The sequence below is a fragment of the Chelmon rostratus genome, chromosome 9 (genome assembly GCF_017976325.1).
Source record: "Chelmon rostratus isolate fCheRos1 chromosome 9, fCheRos1.pri, whole genome shotgun sequence".
NCBI lineage: Eukaryota > Metazoa > Chordata > Actinopteri > Chaetodontiformes > Chaetodontidae > Chelmon > Chelmon rostratus.
The window spans coordinates 21,458,343-21,485,108 of NC_055666.1; the positions used below are offsets into that span (position 1 = coordinate 21,458,343).

The following is a 26,766-nucleotide window of genomic DNA, read 5'->3' on the forward strand; positions in this document are numbered from 1 at the left end:
ACGAGCTAAACGCTGCAACATATAATGTGAGTTAACATCGAAAAGGTTCGGGTGAGAAGGGAGAGAGCGGTACAATATAATACAGCTGTACGGTGGATCTATAAAAGCCGCACTGCTGAGGGGCCTGGAACTATTTTCAGCCTGTCGGGGTGGTAGGTTTTACTTCCTGGAACAGCGTTTTATTACTAGCAGTTTTAGCCAAAACTTTGCTCCCTGGCTTAAATTAGTTACCTGGAAGCGTTAGCTTATTCGGGATTTAGTCAAGAGGAACTGGGAACTTTAGGGGCTTTGCTGTTCTCAATGGCAATTTTTGTGTGTGTGCGTGTGTGTGATATTCAACACTTAGACGACTGCCTGACCTTCATTTGAAGCCAGTTGCACTCTTTCAGCTCACAGTTAGATATTTGCGGAGTGAAACACAAGAGCACCAGATGTGCTGAGCTGTTATCATATTAATATTTACTGCTTTTGCCGTAAAACCTCCTGTTTTATCTGCGAGGAAGACGTGTGCGTGTAGTCTGCAGCTTCCTGTTCGAACGCACGAGTAGTCGCCTGATGTCCGCCTTTAGCCACGCACTCTTCCCTCAGCCTAGTCTGGGACTTAATGATCATTTCTGTCCATTTCATTTCATTCTACCGGTCGCTTTTCCTGGAACGAGGCAGTTTGTCTCACACACACTGGAAAGGTGAAGGCGTGCGTCATCAGACCTTGTTGCACACATGGAAAGCATAGCTTCAAAGCGAGCAATTTGTGGTGAGGGCGATGTCAGCGGTTTGATGGATCAATGAAACAATTGGCCCAATCTGTCTCACTCTGGCTGCGTTCACACTGCAGGCACAAGTGGCCCAAATTCTTTTTTGCTCATATGTAACTCAAATGTTTTTTATGTTTTTGTTTTTTTCGTGACAGCGTGAACAGCACAGATCATATGGAATCTGGTCTTTTCGATTCTGGTCCCTCACATCTTAAAATGGGCCCAGTAGAATTGGGTTTTCGTGTGTTTAGACTTAAAACGTCCACTGGTGTGTCCCTGATTTAACCGAGTGACTGACAGCTGGACAGACAGACTCAGACATGCTGCACACTCACACACACACTGAAGTTTAGCCCAAGAGTGGAAAACAGCACCTCAAGACTGCTCAAAGTATGATGCTACATTATTTTCCCTTTAAATGTGCATATGTGGACAGAGTGGAAACAGCAGGACCGTACAGTCACCCTCCTCCTTCATGGAGCTACCCATACCTCACACACACATACTGTATACACACACACACACACAAACACAGGTGGCTGTAATTAGTGTGTTGAGCCCATTCATGGCACGAGATCAAACTGCGGTCCGCTCGGCTTCAGGAAATACAGAGCTCTGCTCAGAGTTAGACACACACACTCATCCACACACACAGATGCATGCACCTTCACTCTTTATTTCTCTTGTTCTCTCTCTCTCTAACGTGATGCTGGCGCACAAAAGGTTTCCCCTAAAACTGTTTTTGTTTAGTCTGCGAGAGAAACAGAGCTCTGTTTCGCTTCGCTGTAGAAACTCACACACTCAGTGTTTACCTCTGCAGGCAGAGAACACAGACAGGGAAGGTGGAGAGCGGGGGATCGCGGCTTAGATAAGCCTAAAATGTTCAAGCTCCCTGAGCTAACTGACGAATATACACGGCCGGTTTCTTGGTTTTTGCTGCAGCCGTAAGCAGAACTTGCACAGCCGGAGCAGCTGGTCACAAGGTTATAAAAGCAGTAATAATTCTGCTGGAGGAATAGCTTGTCGCTCTCAGAGGTCAGCTCTTCATATTGATGACCAGGCGCGTTTCTCTGCGTGCCGCCCTTTTTCATGTTGTCACAGACGTGGGTAGAGGTATTTGAAGACATGGATTGTTCTGTAATGAAAGCATGAGGTGGTTTTACAGTGTGCTTGAGAAAGAGAAGAAGTGCTGAAAACCTTGATGGTCATTTTTAGCTGTCAGTGAAGTCACCCCCGACACTTAAAAAAACCTCGGGAGAAGGAGTGTCAGTCCAGGTTGACATGTGCTGCGTGTTTGTGATGGACTTATTAGTTTTGACTGATTGTGGGCCCTCCGCCCGCACAGATCGGCTTTGGCGCTGTGTGCATAGCCAGCTGGGAGGCAGGTAAAGGCCGGGGGGCGCCTCAGGATCCCCCAGATGCGGCTGGAAAATGTTGCTGGGGAGAGGGATCATCTGGGCTATCTTGCTTAATGCTGCCCCACTTGTGATTGATCGGCTGTAGATTTGATCCTTTTTGCTTTTGGTCTGTTTGTCTGACAGCACAGCGATTCAAAAACCTCGTGAGCTCATGTCGGTGAAACTCGGTGCAATGTTTGGTCGAGGGAATACTACGTTTGAATCGAGGGACTTCATTCACACACTTCTCAACAATCCAAAGGGTTTTTCTGTGCAACTAAGCTGTGGGGAATTGTAATACGACTTCAAACCTTCAGCGCCTCTTATGCAATCCTGCCTCAGCTGTTTGGGCTTGGAGCAAACTTGGTTTCTGTCCGACCAGCAGAAAGCTTCGCAGTCACTCTCACTGCAGTCTAATTCAATTCTGACTCCAACACTGCACATTTTGTTCCAGTAAAAAAAAAAAAAGAAGAAGTATAAGGACTGATATGAATCGATGAGGAAAGCCTTTTTGGATTCAGTGACTTTGGAAAAACTGAAACTGGTTTCTCATGTCAAGCACGACTGATCAAACTTGTCAGCTGTAGTGGCACGTCACTCTAAAAAACCTGTTGAAAAAGCACATTTTAGGCAGGACTTCAGTCATTGAAATGATTATTGTGTATTATCCAGTCTTCAGTAACAAAGCCTGGATGTCAGATTTTTGGATGTCAGTGTACAGCTCATTAAACATAACTGAGGATCTTTGCTTTCTTTACTTCTTCACTTAAACCTGCACCATGTAATAACACACACACACACATACACACACACACCCTGACCCCTTTTAAACCTGCCTCCACTCTGAAACTCTTGCCAGCCAAAAACCTTGGTTAATCAACCACATACCAAGATCACTATATGAAATAGTTTCTGTGTAAATGTGCGTGCGTCTGTGTTAGTACGTCTCTGCGTGTGTGCATGTGCGTGTGATTGGCTGACACACATAGGTTTGTATAAAATAGGTCAAAAAGCTGGAAGCAATTCCCGGCCCAACATTGACGTGCATTCGTCATATTTCAGAGAGCCGGAGCCCAGAATGGCACGACGTGTAATCGCATTTGTAAATAGCCTCGTAAAGCTGCCCTCGTAAAGAGTTTGTTGTTGTCTTGGCCCGGTCCAAGGGGGCCGAGGCAGGGAGGAGGGGGCCGAATATTTGGAGCAGAAAACCCTGTCAGGTGTTGGTGTGTGTGTCTGAGTGTGTGTCTGCATGTGTATGATGATGAGGGGTAATGAGATTAAATGTTCCAGAAACATTTCAGAGCAGGAGATGTTTTACCTTATGAGGATTTTTAAATCTTACGAAGTGTTTCTGTGTGTGTGTGTGTGTGTGTGTGTGTGTGTGTGTGTGTGTGTGTGTGTGTGTGTGTGTGTGATTCAGTGATTTAATGAACACCGGGAAATGTCATCACCTCAAACACACGTCACCTCTGTGATCACTGCCCACTAAGTACTCCAGGTTTACACACACACACACACACACACACACTGACACGCAAGCTGTTAATCTGTCATGTAAGCCAGCGTTGTCGCTCATAGAGAGTAGCAGTTAACTGTTAGTGTGTGATTGTCTGTTCTGCAGTCACACTTAATAAATCTCTCCCTGCACTGTCGCCTTTTTCTCTTCCAGCTCGGTCTTTTCATCTCTCTCCTGCTGCCTCTTGACCTCCTCTAAAAGTCAGTCAGTTCCCGTTGTGTTCCCTCTCTTTCTCCGTCGCAGCTCCTTTCAGTGTCTCTCCCTCATGCTGTTAATGGAGGACTGTGTAGCAGCACAACTTATAATGATTTCCATAAGGCTACACAGCCTCTCCACAGGCGAGAGTGTAAATCACAGTGACGTGCGTGTGTGTGTGTGTGTGTGTGTGTGTGTGTGTGTGTGTGTGTGTGTGTGTGTGTGTGTGTGTGGAAAACGAGTACACGTGTGCACACATCTTGCTGTTTTCTCTGGAGAATCTGACAGCTTTTAGCACAGAGACTATGGCTTTTTCCTCTGGTCCATGTGTCAGAGCGACAGATGTTGGATTTTCTGTAATCGCTTCTAAGAAATAAGTGATCGGAGGGACTTTAACGAAACAGTTGACAGGGATGAAGTTAAAATCATAATAATTTCAGGGCTGCAACTAATGATTAGTTTCATAATTTCATGTATTGACTCATCTGACAGTGCTCCGAAAAAAGACCAAAAACATCTGATTTTATGGAATATAAATGTAATCATCAGTTGTTTTCATTTTTAAATCAATTGATTAATCATTTAGTGTAGAAAATGTCAAAATATGTTGAAAAATGCTGATCACAAGTTTCCAGAGCCCGAGCCCTGCAGACTGCTGTTTTGTAGAATCAACAATCCAAAACCAAAAAATATTCAAATTACAGTGATCCGAAACAGAGAGAAGCAGCAAACCGGCTGAAACCAGCCAGTTTTGGACATTTCTGCTTGATGAATGATAAAAAATGCTGCCAGGTCATTCAGTCAGATACTTTATCAATAATCATCTAATCATTTCTGCCCAAAATAACACTATCCTTGAGCACAAAAGTTCATTCTTGGCCCTGGAAATAATAGTTTAAGAAACGCATTAGTCTACGCAGAAGTCCATTCACTGTTTTTTCCTGAGCTTCCAGCCATATCACTCAGTCATCAGGCTGACATTTTCCCAGTTGTAATGGAGATGGATGACTTTCAGGACTTCTCATCTTCAGACAGATCCACCTCTATGACCTCTGAGCAAATCCACCTACTGAAAGCTCCGGAAACGTTAATTTGACCTTGAGTTTGGTTTGTTTCATAAAAATATTTTTTATATATTAATATTAATATTTATTTATGATTGTTAATAAATGATCTGTATTACGACCCTGAAATATCTTAAGTGCTTTCTTGATGCTCTGTAACTATTAAACCTTTTATTCATTGATTTATTTTATTGGTTTATTATAAAACGCTTAAATTCCACGTTGATATCCATGGCTGTTCCACACTGTATGGTCTGCTGGTTTGGCTTGTTCCCAAGTACATTTAACACCTACTGTCCATGGAGGATTACACGAGCTGCTAATTGCATGCAAAACGCGACCCTTAGCTGCGGGCTGAAAGTTTCCACAGAACATACACAGAATTGTATTTTGGATGTGGAGCCACAGCATGCAGATCTAACCATTTATTATAATGACACTGTGTGTAATGTTGCAACTTGTGGCAACTAAATTCAAATAAATACTCCTAAAATGACTGCGGCTGGAGGGAAAAGTATGTGTGGAACGTGGGGTCAGAATGCAGTGAGTGTGATACTGAGAGAGAGAGAGATATTGGATGTCTCTTTCTTCACCCACAAACAAATCCCCTCCGGCGCAGAACATGTCAAATCTCTCGTGCTTTTCCAACAGCAGCAATAATGGGCTTAGAACATAAGAAAGAACCACATAACATGTGGTTTCATTGTTTCCAGAGTATCGCTGAGCTGACGAGGTTATAATGACAGTGTGTGTTTTAGTAGGGGGTCAGCGCACTGACAGGCCAACAAACTGCTGAAGGACGAATGGTGTTTATTCTGCTGGTTGTTACAGTAGACGGCTCAGGAGGAGGACAGATCCAAAACTGTACTGATGGATGAGGTTCTAAAGTTCATCTGACGCCCAGATGCAACATTTATCATCCAGGATCGTCCAGGAATCTCTGTGGTCGCGTCATTGTATCTACCAGAGGTCACTTGAAGAGATAAAGAGTCCTCAGACATCTTGATTTAGAATTTTCTGCTCATCACGTTTCAGTTTTTAAAGTTTGGGTCACTTTTCTTTGTCTTTTCAGTCATAGTGGCTCGCACGGCTCCGAAATAAACAGCAAAAAATGTTGAGTGCATCGCTCCCTGCAGACTAAACTAAATGAACCTTTCATGTACAGGCTTATCACACTGGCAGACTGGTTAACCACTGTTCCGATGAAGATCAGACACAGAGAGGCATTTTTTTCACTTATACATGCATTGATAAATCAACTGTCACTATTGGTGTGAATAAAAACTACAACCCTCACTCTGCTCTAACAGCGACAGAACTCAATCCCAGTTTATAAGATAGCATTTATGATGTTTTATAAAATGTTGCTGCTCCAAACTCAAGAATCAGCTCCTAACCTTAGTGGAAGAACACAGTTTTGTGTTCAATAACTGGCTTGAAAGGTGCCACATTTAGGTAGTAAAACAAATGAAACAGCCAAATTGCAATCTTAATGAAGTATTTCATAGTAGTGAGGTATTTCTCATAATTTACATACAATGCATTTGGGTTATAGTTCAACTTTGGTCAATCCCCTGGAATATTTAAGGCAAAATGTTGTTGCTGAAGCAGAAATAAACCCTCCTGGGACCCAGGTTTCACTGAACAATGCCTTTTCTTCCAGTGTTACGTAAAACCTGTCTACTTGCGGTAGCTCCTGTCTGAATTATGAAGAGAAACATCAACCCTGGAAGAAGTGTGAGGCAAGCTGTGCCTGTGTGAAGCCTGAAACGCTGACCGTGGTCAGTTTTGGAGGACTAACGGTGGTTTACTGGGTTTCTCTGATACACAAACTCACATCGGGCCGGTTTTGGCCCTGATGCTGCAACAACCGGTGGTCAGAGGTGCTGACACGGAAACATCTCTGTCTCCCTCCAGAAGCATATCCCTCAAAGTTGCAGCAGCAAAACCTGAGCAAACTCATGCCTTGTATCACTACCCACCAACGGCAGCAGAAGGAGCCATTTGTCCTGCGAAACCTTGGGCCTTGTAGGGCCCACTGTCCATGCCGTGAGCCTCGCCAAGACCCTGTCCCTCTTGCAGAGACTCCAGATCAGTGCCTTGTGACTCCAAGGCCAAGCACATCAGGCTTCAAAAGCAGCTGTGGCACTGTCTGACACTGGGCTTATTCCCCACACTCTGTCATCACGCCTGTTGGCCACTCGTACATACGAGCACCGTGGCATCAACATAATGAGCCAGATACTCTGAGTTCAGGCATGTTTTGTACTACACGCCACTGTAGGCAAAGGACGAATTGGAAATTCATCACAAGTCGCAGCTTTTTCTGCAAGGCTTTCCGCCATTGAATCAGGCTTTCAGCATACGAAGGGACGTGCACACGCATCTGCATTTGTAGAACAGCCAATAGAAATGCGGGCCGGATTTCCTGAAGCCAGAAGAAGGAGCCAAGAGGTGGTGCAGAATTGTAGTTTTCGCTCAGACCACTTAAATTACAAAATGCTGAAGGGTTATTACAGAAATTACCCAGTGACGCCAAAAAATACTGCGTACCCAGCTTTAACACACAGAGGTTCTATCCACATATCCAGTGTCTCTATATTAAAACCTGGAAGGACGTGACCCTTTAGGAAAACACTGGCCCCCTGGACACACACACACACACACACACACACACACTGGCCTGTTGGGACTCATATTTCTGAGTGTGTCCAATGCTGCCTTTTCTCTAAAGACCCAAGTGTAAATACAAGAAGGGGTTATACAAATACACACCCAATACACACCAACACTCATACAGGGGTACCCCTAGCCAGTGAATGTGTGAAATGTAGCACACAGTTGAACCATTTACCCCCTGAAGATTAAAAGAGAGAGAGGAATGAAAAGAAACAAAGAAAAAGAGGCAGAAAATGAAAAGTGTGAGGAGAGGAAGTGAGTGAAGGCTGCGATAAATAAATAGAGGTCAAAAAAGAGCACAAAAGTCATAAATGATGAAAGGAGTAATGCAGATATGGTTTCTCCAAGGTTACCGACCCCAGCTTTGAGTCCAGGTCTTTGCATGAAACCATGCAAACCATGTTCTCTAGGGATAAAGTGTTGTCCGACCCTGATCCAGATCGGAGTCCTTTAACATTAGGTCTGATGCAGTGGTCACTTAAGTTACCTAAATGACTAAATGTGCATCTGACACACTGAAATAACAGCTTTAACCTACTTAATCTGACACACCCGAGATACTCGATCCAAATGCTGAAGGTCCTGGTTCAAAACTATTCGGTTCATCAGCTGAAATTATTGGTATGATATGAGTGTTGGAAAGCAGTGCTGCAACACTAACAGGCTGAGGTGGACAAAACAGAAGAGTTCAGTGACGAACGGATCAGATTTTGATTGGCTTTTTTTACTGATCCATTAAAATATGCCCAGCTATTGATCTGTAGGATTGGCTCGGGACTCGAGTATAACGCTTCCTTTCACCTATCAGAGCTACTGATGCTGTGTACATATATGCTCGCTTATACAGCTTCACCTATGCAGGACTGTGTGTGTTTATGTGGCCATGTGAGTGTGTGCATGTGTGGATTAGTTGTTGTAGTCTGCAGCCAAAGTATCTGGCCGAACATTAGAACGTGGAACGGGATCAGAAGGAAACTTTTTGTTTATTGAAAACAGCTGAAGTGGGGAGAGAATATGTTCTCTACTCTGTGTGTGTTCAACTTGAAACAAACGGTGAAACATTAAGTCTACCCCCAACCTGCACTCGTATAGCAGAACTTGAGAAAGGTGTAAAACGGACCCTGCTGGCAGAAACTGTCTCTGAGGGCTCGCTGTTTAACATTCTGACAGATGTGAGGTTCTGTTACACTTTTACTCACTTTGCCACACATATATGAATATATATCTGTTTGCTGGTTGTGTGTGCGACGTTATGTGTGTACAGTCAGACGTTAACTCTGTGTTGACTTCAGTTGCCTGGTCTCCACTGTCGAGTCCCCTCTTTGAACCAATCAGTGTAAAGGTAGTGTAAAGTTATTTATGTCTGTTAAATATCATGATCTGACATCATCGCCCTGCATAGCAAAACTCAATCAACTTCACTCCAAAATGTCAATAATCAAGCAGTCATGTGATTTTTTTTAACTCTTACATTAAGGTGTGTGAAGCGTTTGAGGACATTTAGTCCTTTTTTGACATCTTTGAGTTTCTGTTCAGTGCTGTTGTTCTGGTGAAGACTGACACTCTGCTGATGTGACCTATGTTTTATTCACACACAAACTTTACTATTATTTCACTTGAAATAACAGTAACCAATGACAAATTACCATTTTTGGCAATCTTGGTCATCTTGCCCACCCAAGTGTTTCAAGAACAGCCCATGAGTCACCGTTCAATCAGCTCAGTGGTAGATCATGAAAGACCAAATTTTCGCTTTTTTTTTTTTTGCCCTTTCAGAGGATCTTTATTTACTATATATATATACACACATATACATATACATATACATATACATATACCTATTTAAAGGAATTTCGGACATTCAAATAGAAACGCGTCCACATGCAGCACTCAGACAAGGACAAAGGTAAAGAAAGGCACACTTTAAAAGGTTGCACAGTCTCCCTAATCTTCTAATCCATAAATTTCGTAGATAGACTCTACTGTTCTGTAGCCAGTACTTCAGAATGTCTGCACTGGAATATAAACAATGAAGGACAAAGCGTACAAATTGCTTCAGAAAAAATCTAATTATATGTGATATGATATGATATGATCTGGGTATATGATGTCTGCATGGACACTGATGCACATGGTCCCAGGATAGAGAACATGTAACATTTCATACTGTATAGCTCTTTATGTTACCTCTGTCTGAAATCTATTAGTGTCGGTATAGTTTATATTGTTATTCCAAGCGCATGCCATTTCCTGCAGCCGATTTGTCTCTGCGTCAGTATCACAATATACGGCTGCTATACATAGATATGTTTTGAATTTGGGGAACACTTTGATACTTTGGTTGTATGGCTGCACTGTATGGACAGTGGAAGCGATCCAGCCCCCCCTCTGCGAGTGGGTCTGCAGGAGGTCTGCCAAGTAAGGTTTACAGGCTCGCACCAGGCCTGGGGGAGGGTTCTCTAGCTGTTAAGAGTGCTAAACCATGTTCCTCCTTCAGATCAGACCCCCGTGCCGCTCGGCTTCAAACGCGCTGCCCTTTCTCAGAACACGCCGTGCATGTGGCAGGAGGGAGGGTTGGAGGGGGCGTCAGAGGGAGGGATGGGGCATCGAGGTGCAACGGGAATACCAGCACCTCAAGTTACCACTTAGTTAAATAACGTCAGAACACACGCACCCACACATGCACTGACACACCCATACAGGAATTCATATCAGTCTCTCGGATGCACATAAACACACACATACAGGGTTTGCAACAGTATGCTATTAATACCAGCCCTGAGGATGCAGGTCATGCCTCGTATTTGCATTTCAAATGCGTCTTTCATTCCATCATCCAAATAGTGATGCTTTAAAGACATTTGGCGCTGCATTAAACACTCTGAGCTTACAGGTGGTCTTCTAAAAAATCTCCGAACAGATCCGTATATGTACCAACATGCGCGATAAACATATCGATTTACAGCTGCGCACACACTCTCATGTATTTCCTGCAGGCTGTTTGATTCCCTTTTCTTTCTTTCCGTAACTGCCAACAGGTTTTGGTTGAAGTTTCAGGTTCAAGCCAAGTTATCCGCACACCCCCCGCCTCATGTATTTTGACAGAGCTGATATTGGTCTGTATCAGCCTTCCCCACCTCCCTGTAAAAGGGCCCCTCGGATACTCTGGTTCCATCTTGAAGCGGTTCCTAGCGTGAAGGTCCAGACAGATGTTTGTATCTTTTTGACAATCAGTGTAGGAAGACATGCCGAGGGAGGGAAACCGATACACCAGCGTGAGAGTGAAAGCTATATGATACTGTATTTAAAGATACAGGCACATACAGTTAAGACATATGAAAGAAAGAATTTGCTCGTTGCAGCATGTCGTTTTTTCTCTGAGAGGTGATTTTTCCCTCTTTTTAGATGTGTAAGGCCCACATTTATGACCGTGCTTTCTCAGCGGCGTGAGTCAGGATTTAATAGTTTTTGGGTTGTGGGTAGAGGAATGTTACAGGACTCGTAGGATTAATTTACAGCTTTCATCACCGGGGAGTTGCAGTAGCAGCAAGTCTCTGGCACAGTCACACTAATGGACAGAGATATCATGTTATTTGTCATGCGGCATGGCGGGGGTGTTGAGGACTGGATGGAAAATACGTTTTGAAAGCTGGAAGCCTCTGGATGTGGCGTCAGTCCTGTGAGCCGGAACACCTCAGTTACTCACAGTGTCCCTGTCATCAGCCTGCTTCTCGAACCGCTGATCCACCTATAATGTCCTGTGTTCACTGTTTTTACCTGAAAACCTGTGTCCTTAACTGTAAAGTCTAAATATTGTGTAAATAGTGTTTATGATTGTGATGCTTCATCTGCATCCAGTTTGGGTATCAGCGACATCTTTGATTTATGTCGAACAATCGATCTGAAACAGCTGCATCCAGTACAACAACTGAGATGCTGATAGAGGACAGAAAATCCTCTTAAAATCCAGACTCTCATAAGGCTTAATGACATTTGTTTTTAGTTTGTCGTGCATAGATCTGGCAAGTGGGTAGATATTCAGCACTGGCAGTTGAAAGTACAAGTGAATATGCTGCATCAGGTCTCTTCGTATAAAAATATTACTTGCGATCAAGTATTCAGAAGTTGTGTGATCACTAACGTGCTTTCATCTTTCTCTCACCAGATGACTCCAGTTCAAGAGGTGCGGCAGGGACGACCAAGGGTCCCGAACATCCCGGGCCGGCCGGGAAACTAGGTAACCACGCATAACTTCTCTGAGCTCATCGCTGCTGCCATATAAATGTTTTGAAATGAGACGGAAGCCTGGAGGTGACACTTTAGATAGATTTCAGACAGTGTGTAACAGTTGAAAAAGTACAGTAGCAGGATGTGCAATAAACACCTTGCTCACACTGTCAGGAGGGGAGAAGGTGAGAGTATATGCCCACACACAGACACACATCAGGGTGGTTGTTTGCTCAGATAATTGGCTCTGACAGAGTGGAGAGCAGTCTATTTGTGTGAGGTGTGATTTGGTGGGACACATTCCTTCCTCCCCCCACTCGTCCCAAGTCTCCCAGGTCTCCCTGTCATGTAACTTAACCCTCCTTTCTTTGCTTTTAGTTATCCTTTTATCCAACTCCCTCTCTTTCTCTCCCTCCTTGCACATTCGCACATGAATGTCAACAAATATTCGCTCTTTTGCCGCGCTCTCTTTGTTTTCTTGCACACATTCTTGCTCTTCATCTGTTTGCCTCTCCGTGCTCACACGCGACCAAACGTGCACACTCGCCGCTTTGGCTGGGGCCGAATTCAAACCCACTTCGGCCCCTTATTTGTTTGAATGAGGCCAGTTCGGCAACGGAGCAGTGCCATACAACCATGCAACCTGCCAATGCAGTCGAAAGACCTGATCCCAGCTCAGCTGTAAGGAGATGTCACCCAGCAGCGATGGACAATCAAATAGATAACGTAACGTGTATAATGTCTATTTCAGCTGTTTTTACCTTTTGATCATTGTAACACAAGATAAAATTATTTCCTCTGTGATAACGTTCCATCGCGGTAAAATATTTTTTATGTTTTCTGGTGTTTATACTGATAAATCCACAACAACTACATGTGTAAACTCACGCTTGTTCGCTTTTTCGATGAGAGTTAGCGGAGATGTCGCCGCTCTCACATCTTTGAGCTAAATTCGGAGCTGGAGCCAGGAGGTACTTAGCGTAGCTTAGCAAAAGACAGGAAGCAGATGGAAACAGCTAGCCTGGCTCTGTCCAAAGTTAAAATATCTGCCTCTCTGCACCTCTAAAGCTTACTCCATTAACAAGTTGGATCTCTTTTGTGTAATGTAAGATAGAAATAACAGTTTTAACTAAGGGTGACAGTAGTAGCTGAAGAAATAGCTGCAACTCTTTGTAAAACCAACTTTTGTATTCATTTTAATTTATGTGCTAATTACTAAACTTAAGAGGTGTTGTCATGCGTTTTTTAACATTAGATGGAGCCAGGCTAGCTGTTTCCCCCCACTTCCAGTATTTATGCTAAGCTAGGCTAACTGCCTGCTGGCTCTAGCTCCATATTTAATGCACAGACATGAGAGCGGTATCAAGTGTCTCTAGCAACATAAACATGAAACTTCATTTAAGCCTAACAAAAGTCCAACTCCTGACCTTAATCTTCACCTTAAACTTAAGATTAATGTAATCTTAATGCTAAAATCCACCTCACCCAAACTCAAGTCAAGATAAGACAAAGTGACCTCAGTTAGCAGAAATCCTCAATCTCAGAATTAAAGTTGGAAAATCACAAGGCTCGTTCACACACACACACACACACACACACACACACACACACACACACTCTGATCAAAGGCGGTCAGTCGGAGGGTCAGCAGTATTTTTACACTGTGAAGTGTGGCGCTGAAGTGGCCCCTGAGACCCAGAACAAGCCTGCCCTTTCGCCCGTTCTGGCTCTCACCTTCTCCCCTCTTCCCTCTCTCTGTCACCTCTTCCTCAGTTCGCCCTTCCTCCTCCTCTCCCTGTTTTTCTTTCTGCCTCTTAGCGTGCCCGCTCTCTTACCTTTGCTTTTTTCATTGTTTTCACTCCATCTCTCCTTCTCTTTGTTCTCTGTTTCTCTGCCGTCGCTCCAGTTTTATTCGTCTGTTTTTAAGCAATCCGTCAGTCCTCTGTATGTGCTAACCCTAATTTGAACTCCGCTCTTTCTCTTTCCATCTGTTTTCTCCTTAATTTCTGTTTGGTTTGGTTCAGTGTAGACAATATAAATCAGTTCATTTCAGTTGCACTTTGCTGCTTTTTGTTCAGTCTCATCTCATTTATCCAATTCAGTTCAGCTGCACTTTGCTTTGGCTCTTCCTTCCTTTTTTCAATTATTTTCAGGCTAAGCCAGCACAGTTAATTTATGTAATCATCAAAGCAGGACACTGCCAAAACAGTAAACTATTAATCATTGTCTTCTACTCCTCCGCTTTACTTTCTTTACTCTCTGGTAGATCTATTGAGTCTGATCACAGTTCAGCTGTAGTCCAGTAGCTTTTCTTAGACTTGGGAGGGGGGACAAAAGGCGAGACTTAAAAGCCTTTTGGGTATGTTTGTTTTGTCATCCTGCCCAGCTTCCTGTCGGTCAGCAGAGAACTATATTCCGCTGAGTAACGCAGCCGTAGTGAAATCTCCACATTTGAGCGCTCGAACCCATCACATAACTCTCCCCCCTGTTTGTTTACCCAGAGCTAGAATAATAACTGTGTCCAATGAAGGAGACGCAACTGCAGTAGTTGCAGGGTGATTTATCGCCCCGGTTGATGGCTATCTGCTGTGGCTAGAACATGAGGGCAGTAAAATCAAGCGCTCCTGTGAATGATTTCCTCTCCTCCCTCACTACTGGATCGTTTTTTCCCTCTTTGATCTGTTTTCACTGTTGACTGATTGATGTGGTCTTTTTAAAAAGAAGGATGTGTGTGTATGAATAGATGCACGGGTTTGGGTTAGGTTGGGTCAGTCATGCAACTCCATGGAGGGATGTTTGAATAGGTGTATGAGGTTAACTAGCCATTTTATGCATTGTAAGAAAGGATTTGCATGAATGAATGGATGTTTGGTGTGATGCTAAGTCACTGTCTGGCTTTTTATGACTTGTACACAGGTTCATTCATTCATTCATGACCGGATAATTACAGTGATGTTACACACTGTAGCTGTCGAGCAGGTTTCTGGGTTCTATAGTGGGATCTCGTGGATGCATGATTTAAGGGGAAAAATGTGGCTTTTTCTTAAGAGCAGCAGAGGTGTACAAACCTGTGGCCAGAGGTGCTGGATCAGTGGAAAATGAGGAATCTGGTGTTCGTTTGTGTGTGAAGGTTCCCGGTCATGTGAGTAAGTCTTGTGTCAGGGGGAAGAGGAAGTGATTCAGACATTTTTTTTTCTCAAACAAAACAACTAGGTTTATTACAGCAAATTAGGTTGTATATACCAAGAGGCACGCTGCCATATGTTGTTACAGCACAACATGGAATTCTTGGCACTGCCTGTGGCCATGACCTCAGCCTGTCTGACGCTCCATACACTGCAAAAAATATCCATCTTAAGTTACCAAGTCTCACTTTTCAGTCCTGAATGTTCCCTCAGTGTAAAGGAGATTCGTTCTCTATTCCATTTTTCTTGTTTACAAAGTTTGTGGAAACCCACGTCAGGATGTTGTAACAAGGAAAGTCTTTTCACATCAGGCATGAATGTGCTTGTGTGTAGATGCCGATTATTATTGACTTCAAAGAAGTTGATTTCACAGTGTGCAGCGGATGGTTACGCACCACTGCAGAATATTTGTGGGGCAGAAAATTAATTTTAATCACATTAGTTGCTGCAGATGTCCGCTTGCATAAACAAGAGTTCGACCAATAAAAACGTCACATTGAGCAACGAGGAAACAACAACACAGTTCATAAAGTCAAGCGAACATGCATACAATGTCTGTGTGATTATTCAGAGTTTCAAACAGCTCCAGGGAACCCTTTAGAGTATTTATATCATTAACAAACAGTAGTTAGTATTTTTATTCACTCTTCTTTAAAAAAGATAGTAAAACCATGTGGATTTGATCTTATCTTAAAGGGAAGTTGCTATTTTGCGGCCTAATCTACTGCTTCATTCCCAAATCTTAAAAATCAATGAAGGCAACATGTCTTCAAAATGCTAATAATGTTTTTCTCTAATTGCAAAAAAAGTCTGGGGTGAAGTGCAAATAAAAACTGTAGCTCAGAGAATTTCTGGACCTTCTTCTGTGTCGTTTTCGCTCTTTACGTCTTATAAAAGTCACATTTAAGACTCTCTGATGAGTTCCACAGTCTTTCCCAGTCTGTTCTCTTTCCACTAGTCTGAAAATCAGAACACTGCTTGTAAATATAAAACCGCTCTTTAAAGCATTTATCTCTGCTAATAACTTCTGTTCTTTCCTCTCTGCCCTTCTTTTTCCCACCTGCAGCTGACTGAGGCAGAAAGACTTTCTGTTGATTTATCTCTTTACATTTGTAGTTTACATCTTCTCCCAGAGTAACTTTACATTGAGCCTCCATATTCTACAGGCAACTGAGAGCAACACGCTTGTTTTCCAGTTGCGGGTCTCTTTCTAATTACAGCTCGATTCTCCCCCTCACATTCTCTCCACTCGCAGTACGTCCACGTTTCACCCAGCCGTCTAAGATGAGGAAGCGCGTCATCGCTCGCCCCGTGGGCAGCTCAGTGCGTCTGAAGTGCACAGCAAGCGGCTACCCTCGCCCCGACATTGTGTGGCTGAAGGACAGTCGGCCGCTGGTGGACGAGGACGGCGGCGCAGGAGGAGAGGAAGGGAAGAAGAAGAAGTGGACTCTGAGTTTGAAGAACCTGACGCCGGAGCACAGCGGGAAGTACACCTGCCACGTCTCCAACAGAGCGGGAGAGATCAATGCCACCTACAAAGTGGAAGTCATACGTGAGTCACAGTGCTTTGCAAAGATATAGATCTGCCATCAAAGCATGAAAAGTGATGGTGTGCTGCCATTTTCAACTTTGATAAAGATTGGTTAAAGCTGTTTGGAAGAAACTGTCCAGTTATGTGTCCAAATAAGTCGTAATGTTAGTATAAACAGGCCTAAGGAATAATTACATTACTATTATTACTTTTTAGATTACATTGTGAAGTTCTGTAGTCTTTATTTTACTTGTTTATTTTATTTATTTATTAAGCACTGTACTAAAAGGCCTCCATAGTCCATAAAACACTTATTTGAACCTCTTTTCCCTTACTGAAATGGTTATTGTCAGTGCCACAATGTCCTTTTTCACAGTGACAATTTGGATTTATGTTAACTTTACTCAGATTAGTCTTGAAAGAGAACCCCAAAGAAAATCTTTAAATCATGTTATAGCAGTATATTATATCACAATTAATCCCTGACTCCATTTGAATCTATGACAATAGATGCACACATGAATCAGTCTTTGACCTTTAAGGAAGTTTTCAAGTTAAGTTGGGCTGCAACTATAAAGAATTTTCATTATCCCTTCATGCAAATTCTTTTCAATTAGTATATTAAATGTCAGAAAATAGTTAAAAAAAATTCCATCCAAGTTTCAGAGAAGAGAGACAAGAGAGAAGCAACAAATCCTCAAACTAAAGCTGCTGGGAAAAGCTAATACAACTGCCGTTTTTACCTGATAATGACAAACAATTAGCAGATCAAAACTGACTAATCCATTCATCAGTTGTTTCAGCGGCACTTTCAAGAGATGAAGAATCATAAAAACGCGGCTGTTAAAATTTTTAGCGTGTGTATGGCATGTATGTAAGTATGGCAGCATGTAGTCGCTTCATGTCGTGACACATCAGGAAGCACATTTTTGTAATTGTGGTGTGTGTGAGTCCTTCCTGCCGGTACATGATGTAGTGATATATCATATACCAGCAGGGAACTTCTCCCACCCAAACAATAACATACATCATGCATGCACGGTCTGTGTATTGTTGTTGTGCTGTGTCTGAGTAAATAGCAGGGTTTGAAATGGGTTTTGTTTCCATTCTGACTCACAATACAGCAATTATGTGAAAGAAGAAGATCAAGGCTTTGCTTTCATAAAAGATTGCGGCTCTGTTTGGACAGGGCCCGAGTACAGATTTACATCTTGTTTTAAGAGAGAAAGATTTGAAGATTTTCTTTTGTTTCTGTTTCTTTTACACTATTAAATATATCATGTTCAAAGTACTAACTTACAGTCATGAAGTAAGTTGAATTAGGTCTTTTCATGGCAGATGTTGCTAAGATTTTATCTCACTCAGGTTCACTGTAGAAAAATTTTCAATTGGATTCACAAATTTGAACAACAGGGAGAGTATCAACCAACACTTTAATGGCCAAATTAAAAAAATTTAATCCTGCTTGTTTTAATTTAATGAGTCTTTTGTGGTTGGTTGCAAAGCAAAGCCACGGCGCCCACATGCACCAGCGTGCTGGCTAATGAGTTGCACCAATAATAGAAGTTTAAAATAGCTTTTAAAAGCCTCCTTTCACATCAGTGGCATTTATTGATCACCAACAGGCTCGTCAGTAAACATCAGTCAAGCGAGTGAGGAATGTTCAGCAGGTTTTTCAGTGTGGAAAGCGAGCTTTACTCTAAAAAGGGTCTCGTATCACTGTTGAGAGCAGAATGTGTGTTATGATGAGTTGTGAATGAAGCATTAGGTTGTGTTTGAAAGCTGCAAAAGCTGTTTTGGTGCTGGATGATTTAATGTCAAGCTGTTTGGTTGAGTTAAATGTGTGTGTGCGTGTGTGTGCACTGAATAGTACATTACTGAATGTGATGGCTCTGTTGAGAGCCTCAGACCAGCTCCTCTCACTTTACTCGCCACATCTGTTGTACATTAAATTACAGCTGCAGTTTTTCCTGCAAGACGCTCACACACTCACACACACTGCAACAGAAAGGAAGTAAATCAAACCGCTGCTCGCTTATGTCAAATGTGACATTTTCTCTATCAGCAGAGGTTCACTCAGCTGTCGGTCATTCACAGCTGTTAGAAAAACTAGAAAAAAGGTCCAGAACAGAAAATGAGTAAGCTTTCAAAAAGTGTATCAATAATCCATAAATAGAGAGTAGAGCTGGGATTAAAGTATTTTTTTGATGAAATACATTAAACCCCTGCACCGTTCAGCATCCCTCTTGAGCATTACCCTCCCTTCCCTTTGGACGTGCTTTGACTTCATTAACACATTTAAACGTTAAATGGTTTTGCTTATAGCACCCTGGGCTCTCTGGAGCACTACAAATGCCCTGACAGCAACAACCATCTTTAAACCCATTTATGAAGTAAAACAAACACCTCAACTTTTCCACATAAGCCTCCCCGAAAGACAGTGAAAACCAGTCCTCTCCAAAGTCATGAATGAAAACTGAAGATGCCTTTTAAATTTTATTGAAGGAAGGTTTGGAAAAACAGCTGATGTAAACAGGGAAGAAAAATCAAATTTTCTCAGGTTACGTTCTCGTGAGATTGTATTAACAGATACTTAGAAGGAGACTATTGAATGTCTCTGGCAGGTGTGTTTATTCTGCTGTATAAACTGAGATAGAAAAGGCAGGAGCTGAAGATAAGGGATCTGTTTGTGTATCCTCAGCGGAGCGAGAGGATGTGGTGCTGAACACAGAGGATACTGTGTAAATAATGCTTGCAAACCACATTGTAGTTTCTCATGGCCGGTGCGTTGATTTAGTTCAAATACACTGAATAAAAAGAGCACATATTCCCTCCTCTCTGTGCTGTTCCTCTGTTTTAATTCTGATGACAGCTGAGTTTTCAAAACACAGCAATTAAAACCAGTTCTATTCAGATTTTGTCAACTAATATTGAATATGCTTTCTGTGTATGTGTCTCTTTTTGATGTCTGATTCTTCAGAGCGTACCAACTCTAAGCCCATCCTGACCGGTACTCACCCTGTGAACACCACCGTGGACTACGGAGGAACCACGTCTTTCCAGTGCAAAGTCCGCAGTGATGTCAAGCCGGTCATTCAGTGGCTTAAAAGAGTTGAACCTGGTGACGAGAACAAATTTAACTCCACCATAGAGGTACAAACACACATTGGCACAAAACCACTTCTGCATGTAATCACAATTCTCTGAGGGAAATAATGGCAAACTAGTAATATTTCACTGAACTGATCCAGAAACTTGTGGTTTATTCAAAGGTTGGAGACCACCGCTTTGTGGTCCTGCCTACAGGGGAGGTTTGGTCGCGCCCTGACGGATCATACCTCAACAAGCTGCTGATAACCAGAGCCAAGGAGGAGGATGCCGGCATGTACATCTGCCTGGGAGCCAATACTATGGGCTACAGCTTCAGGAGTGCCTACCTGACGGTGCTACCAGGTCGGAGGAAGAAAGAGAGCAACATTAAACATGCACACATAGAGAATTTTATATGATCTTGTGTCCCAATCCCAGAGAGGAACATACTTGTTTTGCTACTGTTGCTACTGCTAATACCAGCTACATGAAAACATTAGACACTAGTAATGCTAGCCTTTATGCTAGCCTTTATTAGATACATTTCCTAGAGTCTTCACAGTTGAAGTTGTTATGTCTTAACTTGACATTCAATTGTAGCAAAATTATCAATAAGCTATTTTTGAGCTCCACTATGGTACCGCATCTTCACCTGAAAGACTTTTTTATTGTTGCAACTACAGCCATCAGATACTCGCTGCTATGTAGGCAAAACATAGGTTAGCTGGCCTCACTGGCTTTGCGAAGCATACGCTTCTGTACACAATATGCTGACTAAGAACAACCTGCTTACAATGTTAAGCTAACTTTGTGCTCCCTGAGCCACGAAACTACCAAAATTTTCTCAGCTACCTCGCTTTAGCAAGCAACAAAGTATTCAACTTTGTATGTAACACCACCAGCTAACACCATCAGCTAACATGCTAACTTACAAGAGCAAGCTAACAGCATGTTAGCGTAACTAGCATGTTGCCATCACCAGCAGGGTGTTGCTCAACCCATCAAACCAACGAAGCATGTCATTTTATCATCCAGACAGATGATTCTGTCATTTTCCTTAGGTTAATTTCTAAATTTCTTGCTCCTTTGCAGATCTGAAGCCCCAACCCAACGCTGTCCCTACAGCAACATCGCCAGGCCTCCCCTGGCCCGTCATTATCGGGATACCAGCAGGTGTTGCTTTCATCCTAGGCACCGCCCTCCTCTGGTTCTGCCAATCAAAACGTACCTGCTCCTCTTCCTCTTCGTCCTCCTCTGCTCTTCCCGCTGCCCAGCGCCTGCCTGCGGCCAATCGTGAGAGAGCCTGCGCCGCGCTGCCTCCTCAACAGGCTAACGGGGATAAAGATTGCCTTTCATATGAGGACTACATTGCCCATCAGCAGCTGCTCCTGGCTCAGGGAGGCTCTGGATTGGCTCCCAAGGTCTACCCGAAGATCTACACGGATATACACACACACACGCATTCACACGTGGACGGGAAAGTACACCAGCACCAGCATATTCACTACCAGTGTTAGCATCGAGGCTAGCAGCACGCTTTGGCGTCTCACATTCAACTCTTACGTGAACATGTTCCTGTACATGCAGATTTATTCACAACAGTCCGTACTGCTGGCATACAGAGCAGAGAACAAAGAAAGCGACATTCAAGAGACCGTGCAGATTCATATACAGAAACATGGGATTACGCAGCTCGTCCTCATCCTGCTGCAGCCACATTATCGTGTCAACACAGACTTTTTCGAAACACAAACAATGAAGAATGTAAAGAAGACAAAGATCCTTATTTTTAGCCAATCTGGGGCTGAATCCAGTGAGATCTATGAGAGAAAAATCCCGAAACATGTTTTATTCAAGCCTTTTTTATATGAGATCTTTTCTGAAGATGTTTAAATCTCTATTTTTTTTTTTTTTTTTTTGCTCAAAGGCCTTATTTGAAGCCACAAAGAACTCTGTAGCTTCAAGGTAAATTAACAACCCAACAATTTATCTGCCTCTGTTCTTTTAGTAGTTTGGACGCAACCACAGCCTCCTCAGTAACAGCAGAAATACAGCCTCCAACTATAGCTACTCATGTATATAGTGGAATATGATTATATGGCATTTAGCACGCTCCTTCATCCTGGATAATCTATAAAGAACAATATAGCATGTGTGTAATGTAATAGCATAATTTCAGAGTATATCTCAGGCGTCAGCCCAACTGAGCCATAAAAAAACACAAATCAAGACAGACTCCCACGGTGTCCACACCCTCGGCAAGGATGGTGGCTGCTGGTTTTCGCTTCTGCCGGGTTCAGCTGCTATCTGGGTACTGTGTGAAAAAGGGCTTGATGTCAAACTGGGTTAGGTAGTTCAAACAGCATGGATCTTGCCTTAGTAGACTGATTTTAGCAGCAGCTACGTTGTCATTTCTGCCACAGTCAAGGAGCTCCTCCATAAATCTGATGACAGTTTCTGCCCCTTTACTACCTGGAGAAAGGTGGCATTTCCTGTTTTGCGTCGTCTCCTTTTCAGCTTTGATTGATGCTCGCTGACTTTACAAGAGAGGCATGGCGGATATCAGCTGTCCTCATGTCGGCCTCTTTAGCCAACAGCACAAAGGGATGATGATCGTCAACGCCTCGGTGTACAACGGTGCCTTCTGAGAACTGTTTCCAGATTTCGTGGATCACTGTTGGATCATTGGATATGTCACAGATTCTTCTTAATCTGGTATGAGATTCAGGGGGCTTAAAAGAGAGGAACTTCATCTTAAACTCTAACTTAAGGATGAGACTTAACTCTTCTTCTTAAAGCACCTCACAATGTGACCTCAAAGCAATGGAACCGGTTTTGCATGCGCTCCTTTCTCCACACATGGTCTGTTACAAAGCAGAGGGACTCACCTGTTGGTTTTATCTAAAGATGAAAGGCTTTGGATAAAGGGCTTTCTCACCTGCAGAGCCCTGAAAATGGAAGATGTTGCAGTCAAGACATTCTAGATAGTAAGAAGGTAAAATCAAGCATCTGTATTTTCAGTCACTTAAATTTAGAGCCATATATTCTGCAGAAAGCTAGCAGTACCCACTGACTAGCTACAAGTACATAAACTGCTCTTAGTGCAATGACTTATCATCATTTCTTGAGACATTCAGTCTGGGATGTTTGGTTCTGTATGTTTTGATTCACTCGTCTGCAGATTTACCACTAATTTTACTGACCACTTTAAAAGCTGTTCTAAATGATGAGATCTACAAATTTGTTTTAAATGCATTTACATGTGGGTTTAATGCAGTTTCTCACTTTTAGTTTACAATTTGGTCTGATGTTAACACCCATGGTACGGCCCCACAGGGGATTTTAATTCTTTTTGGCTGATTAGACCTCATCTAAGAACTGTGTGTAGTATGTGTAAAGTGCATTTGATTAATATTTCCCTCACTCTCATCTAGCCTTGTTGCACTTTTGACTGTGGGACAACTGAAAACTTATCATCTGATTAACGTAAAAGTAATTCCCAGCGTTGCCTCTCCTGACTTGTCCTTCAGAGGTCTAATCAGCCAGATTAACTGAAAACACCTGTGTGAGAGTTCGGGGCCTTTGATTTGTAAAGGTCACCACCAGCTGTTAAGAGTAAAGCAATTAGTTCAGTATATAAATGATCCTCAATTTAGCTGTTTTCCAAGCCAATATAAGCTCAAGTTGGAGAGAGTGGATATAGATTTAAGGTCATATTTACTGGGTGGTGATATTGTGTTTGGATTAGACCGCATGGACACATCAGAAAGCCATCAGGGTTCTGCAAATCCCAACGATCATAATGAAAAAAGTCCACAAAATCCAAAAAAATCTAGAGGTTCCTTTTAAAACCACAACTACTAAAGCATCAAAATTATCAGCAAAACTAGTAGCAGTGTTGTATTTTCAAAATATCTGTTTTCTTCAAGGTGTTTTAGAGACAAACTGATTCCCATCTAGTTACTTGGTTTGTTCTTGCCTGATTTTAGACAGAATTTGAAGTGGACACTGATGCATAAACATGCCAGCGTTCAACATTTAACAGTGGGGAGAACATGAAATACATCTCCCCTCTGAATAAAAGCACTGTTGAGTGCTGTTCAAAGTAATTGGTACATTTAATCGATTTAGAATAGCCTCTATAGCAGCGTCTGTCTTGTCTGTAGCGCCATTGTCATCGTTACTCCTCCTCTGTTTCGGTTTACAGCTTGACAACAGTGTTAGCCCCACGCATGGCGCTGATTGGCTAATTGTTAGTTTCCCACACCACATCGCGTGCCATTTCATCTGCAGTCCATCATCAATACTGTACATGTGACAGAGCACGCTTCACAGGAACACACAAAGCGTTTTAGAACAAGGATAGTAATACATAAGAAATGAAACAAAGCATGCTTCAGATTATTTGAATAAGTTACAGAGCACGGTCACACACTTGATTGCCTTTAAACCATGATTTTAATGTGATTTTAAATGCGTGTCTCAGTTTCTGGTAAGTGTTGGCAGACTGGTCCATGAGCTGCTCTCACTGACAGAGCTGACTGTCCAAAGGCAGTCCTCCTCGTAGGTATACAATCCTCTTGCCGCAGACCTAGAGTTAGTTTTACTCTGATTGTATCATTGCATTTTGCTTTCACAGCTCCTGGGAGGAGATACCACACCTTCATAAAAATCACTAACCTCACTGGAAACCTGCCCCAACAAACCCTTTAGTGCGCCTCCAGTTACCGTAACACACTTTCACTCGCTCTTTCTCAGCTGTCCATCTGTGAGCGAGCTCATGAATCTGACCACTGTTTAAAAACTGTGTCAAATGATATGCTAAGATAAGATTTAGATACTCATCTGTTTGAGGTTACCCTCTCTTAAAGGCGCTCAGCCGTGTGCATGGTTGAAACAGCGGGGGGACTTTGTCCAGAGATGCTTTAATATAAGAATTAAAAAATGCAGAAACTGGCTTGCTGTGCAGTTGATTGTCTCTGCATCATGCCAGCATTTCTCTCTGCAGACCATCTTCAGGATGAAACACAGCAGTGAGAACTTAACAAGGATGTGTTTAAACAACCATGCGACAGGAAGTGATATATTGCAATCATCTGGTAACTTTAGTTACGCATGTGCTCGTTCTTCTGTGTTTTTGCACTTAAATCTTCAAACTCAAGTAGGAGGATATACAAATATATCCATGTTCCCATTTCTATGATACTAACTGGTGTGTTATCTTTGTCCTGAAAAGAACGGTGAGCCTGCAGACCACAGCTTTGAAAGCAACTACTAGACAAGCCTCCAGTCTCTTTCTTTGTATGTTTTAATTCGTTTTAGAGGGTTTACTTTTTGCATTATTTCACTTCCTGAATGATAAGACGTTTAAGAAAGTGTTGTTGCCTATAAAACATGCAGCCATCAGATAAGACGAGCCACACCAGTTAATGGTGTTAATTTTGTGAATTTATTCAAAGACGTGTTTGAATAAATTCACAAAATTAACCCCAACTGAGACAGCCATATTGTCTTTGGTGTTCATCTTTTCAGCTTCCCTCTCTCCTGTGTAACAATTAAAATGCATCAAAAATGACAAATTTCATTACACCAGAACAGCATAATAAGCTTATATCAAAACGATTAAGGTACAATTCCAAACAGAGACACCTGTTCATTTATTCTTCTTCAGCTTTAACTGAAAATAGGTTTTGAAACGTAAGTAGCTCTCCCTCTGACACAGTTTTCTCATACTTTCAGATTTAGGGGCCTGGGTGGAATAGGTGCCGTACATCTTAAAACCCAGTAGATGCTAGTAAAGTTAAATAGTGCCAAAACATAGCCAACTATAGGAATACGATGACTCCACATCACAGTCCACATTCACAGCTCAAACTAAGGTGTTGCCATGGAAACATAAATACACACATCATGCAGCTCATTATACTCTTACATCCAAATGTGAAATTCTAATAGTTTTGGGAGCATATCCAGACATATAAAGTGCTTGACCTTGCAGATTTGCATATCATAAAGCAGTGGACTATTTGTTTTGTGCCCCCCCGGTTACTGTTTTTGCAACATCTGTTGAGTCACCCTGAACACTAACATTTCCCTCATCAGGGCTTCTTCAGTGAAAACCGGCGTTACATCAGATCCCTTTTTTATGCTCATTTCACATTTCAAACACATTTGAAGTTTTTTGTGTCAAAGCTAATGGACTGCCGATAGACTGTGTATATGTACACTTACCACTAGCATGTACATGGAATGACATTAGTGTTGAAATTATAGGAACTGTTTATTGTAGACGAATGCTTTGGACCAGACAGTAGCTCTAGCAACACATTGGCCCACAAAACAAATGCTGAAGTGTCTCAATATTCAAAAAGAACACGTGTTTCTAATTTATTTTCATTAAAACATGTTTGTTTGTTTCATATAATTGGGCATTATAGTGCATGAGTGGATTTTGTCTTATAATAGTAATGTAAGCTATGTAGCAAATACCATGTTCATGTCATTGTAAGATACTGTATTTATACGCGCTGACGGAATATACGAAATTTTATCGATTATCTTTGTATCGACAATCCTGTACAGTCTATTGTCATTTAGGTTAAAATTTTGTGTTCTCCCATTGTAATCATGTTATTGGTGCCATTAAAAAAAGTTCAATCAATGTATTGTTGTCTTTTAGTTCGATTTTCTGCCTCTCTCTGTCACCTCACAGAACGAGATTCCAGTCCAGTCCAGCACAATACCTCCCTGTGCCATGGGACTGTCTTTAAGTGAACCTCCTTCTCTAAATAGTTGTAGCTCTTCAGTTGCGAGAGCTGCAGCCGGCGTTTCATCTGTCAGCGTGTCTGTCTGGAGGGATGAAAGATGGACACGCAGTGCGTGCAGATGGAGGGTGTGAAGGCCCAGCATCTCTGCTGAAAGAAAACAGATGGGGCACTGCGAAAGGGTGGAGGTGGCAACAGGGCAACAGGAACAGAGTAAGATAATAGTGAATGACTTAAAGCAGTATTCTGCATGTTCTTTAGGGGTTTAGGTCATAGGGTTAGAAACTGCTTGACTGAAACATCCTTGGACTAATGAAGTTGAGCATCTGTAGTTGGCTTTCACAGCACGGGACACGCTTACCT

At 42.4% G+C, this 26,766-nt stretch overlaps 1 protein-coding gene across 2 annotated transcripts in view; it reads left to right on the forward strand.

Moving 5' to 3' along the window:
* fgfrl1a (fibroblast growth factor receptor like 1a) overlaps window positions 1-26,285 on the forward strand; it is a 69,100-nt gene extending 42,815 nt beyond the window's left edge. Inside the window, exons 4-8 of one of the 2 annotated variants that reach the window (XM_041944696.1) lie at window positions 11,772-11,843; window positions 16,274-16,570; window positions 19,530-19,702; window positions 19,822-20,002; window positions 20,732-26,285. In XM_041944696.1, the coding sequence (XP_041800630.1) occupies window positions 11,772-11,843; window positions 16,274-16,570; window positions 19,530-19,702; window positions 19,822-20,002; window positions 20,732-21,156 (1,148 nt within the window). In that variant the 3' untranslated portion in view covers window positions 21,157-26,285. The remainder of the gene's footprint in view (window positions 1-11,771; window positions 11,844-16,273; window positions 16,571-19,529; window positions 19,703-19,821; window positions 20,003-20,731) is intronic. The other variant, XM_041944697.1, reaches the window with a different exon arrangement.
* Window positions 26,286-26,766: the final 481 nt, after the last annotated feature.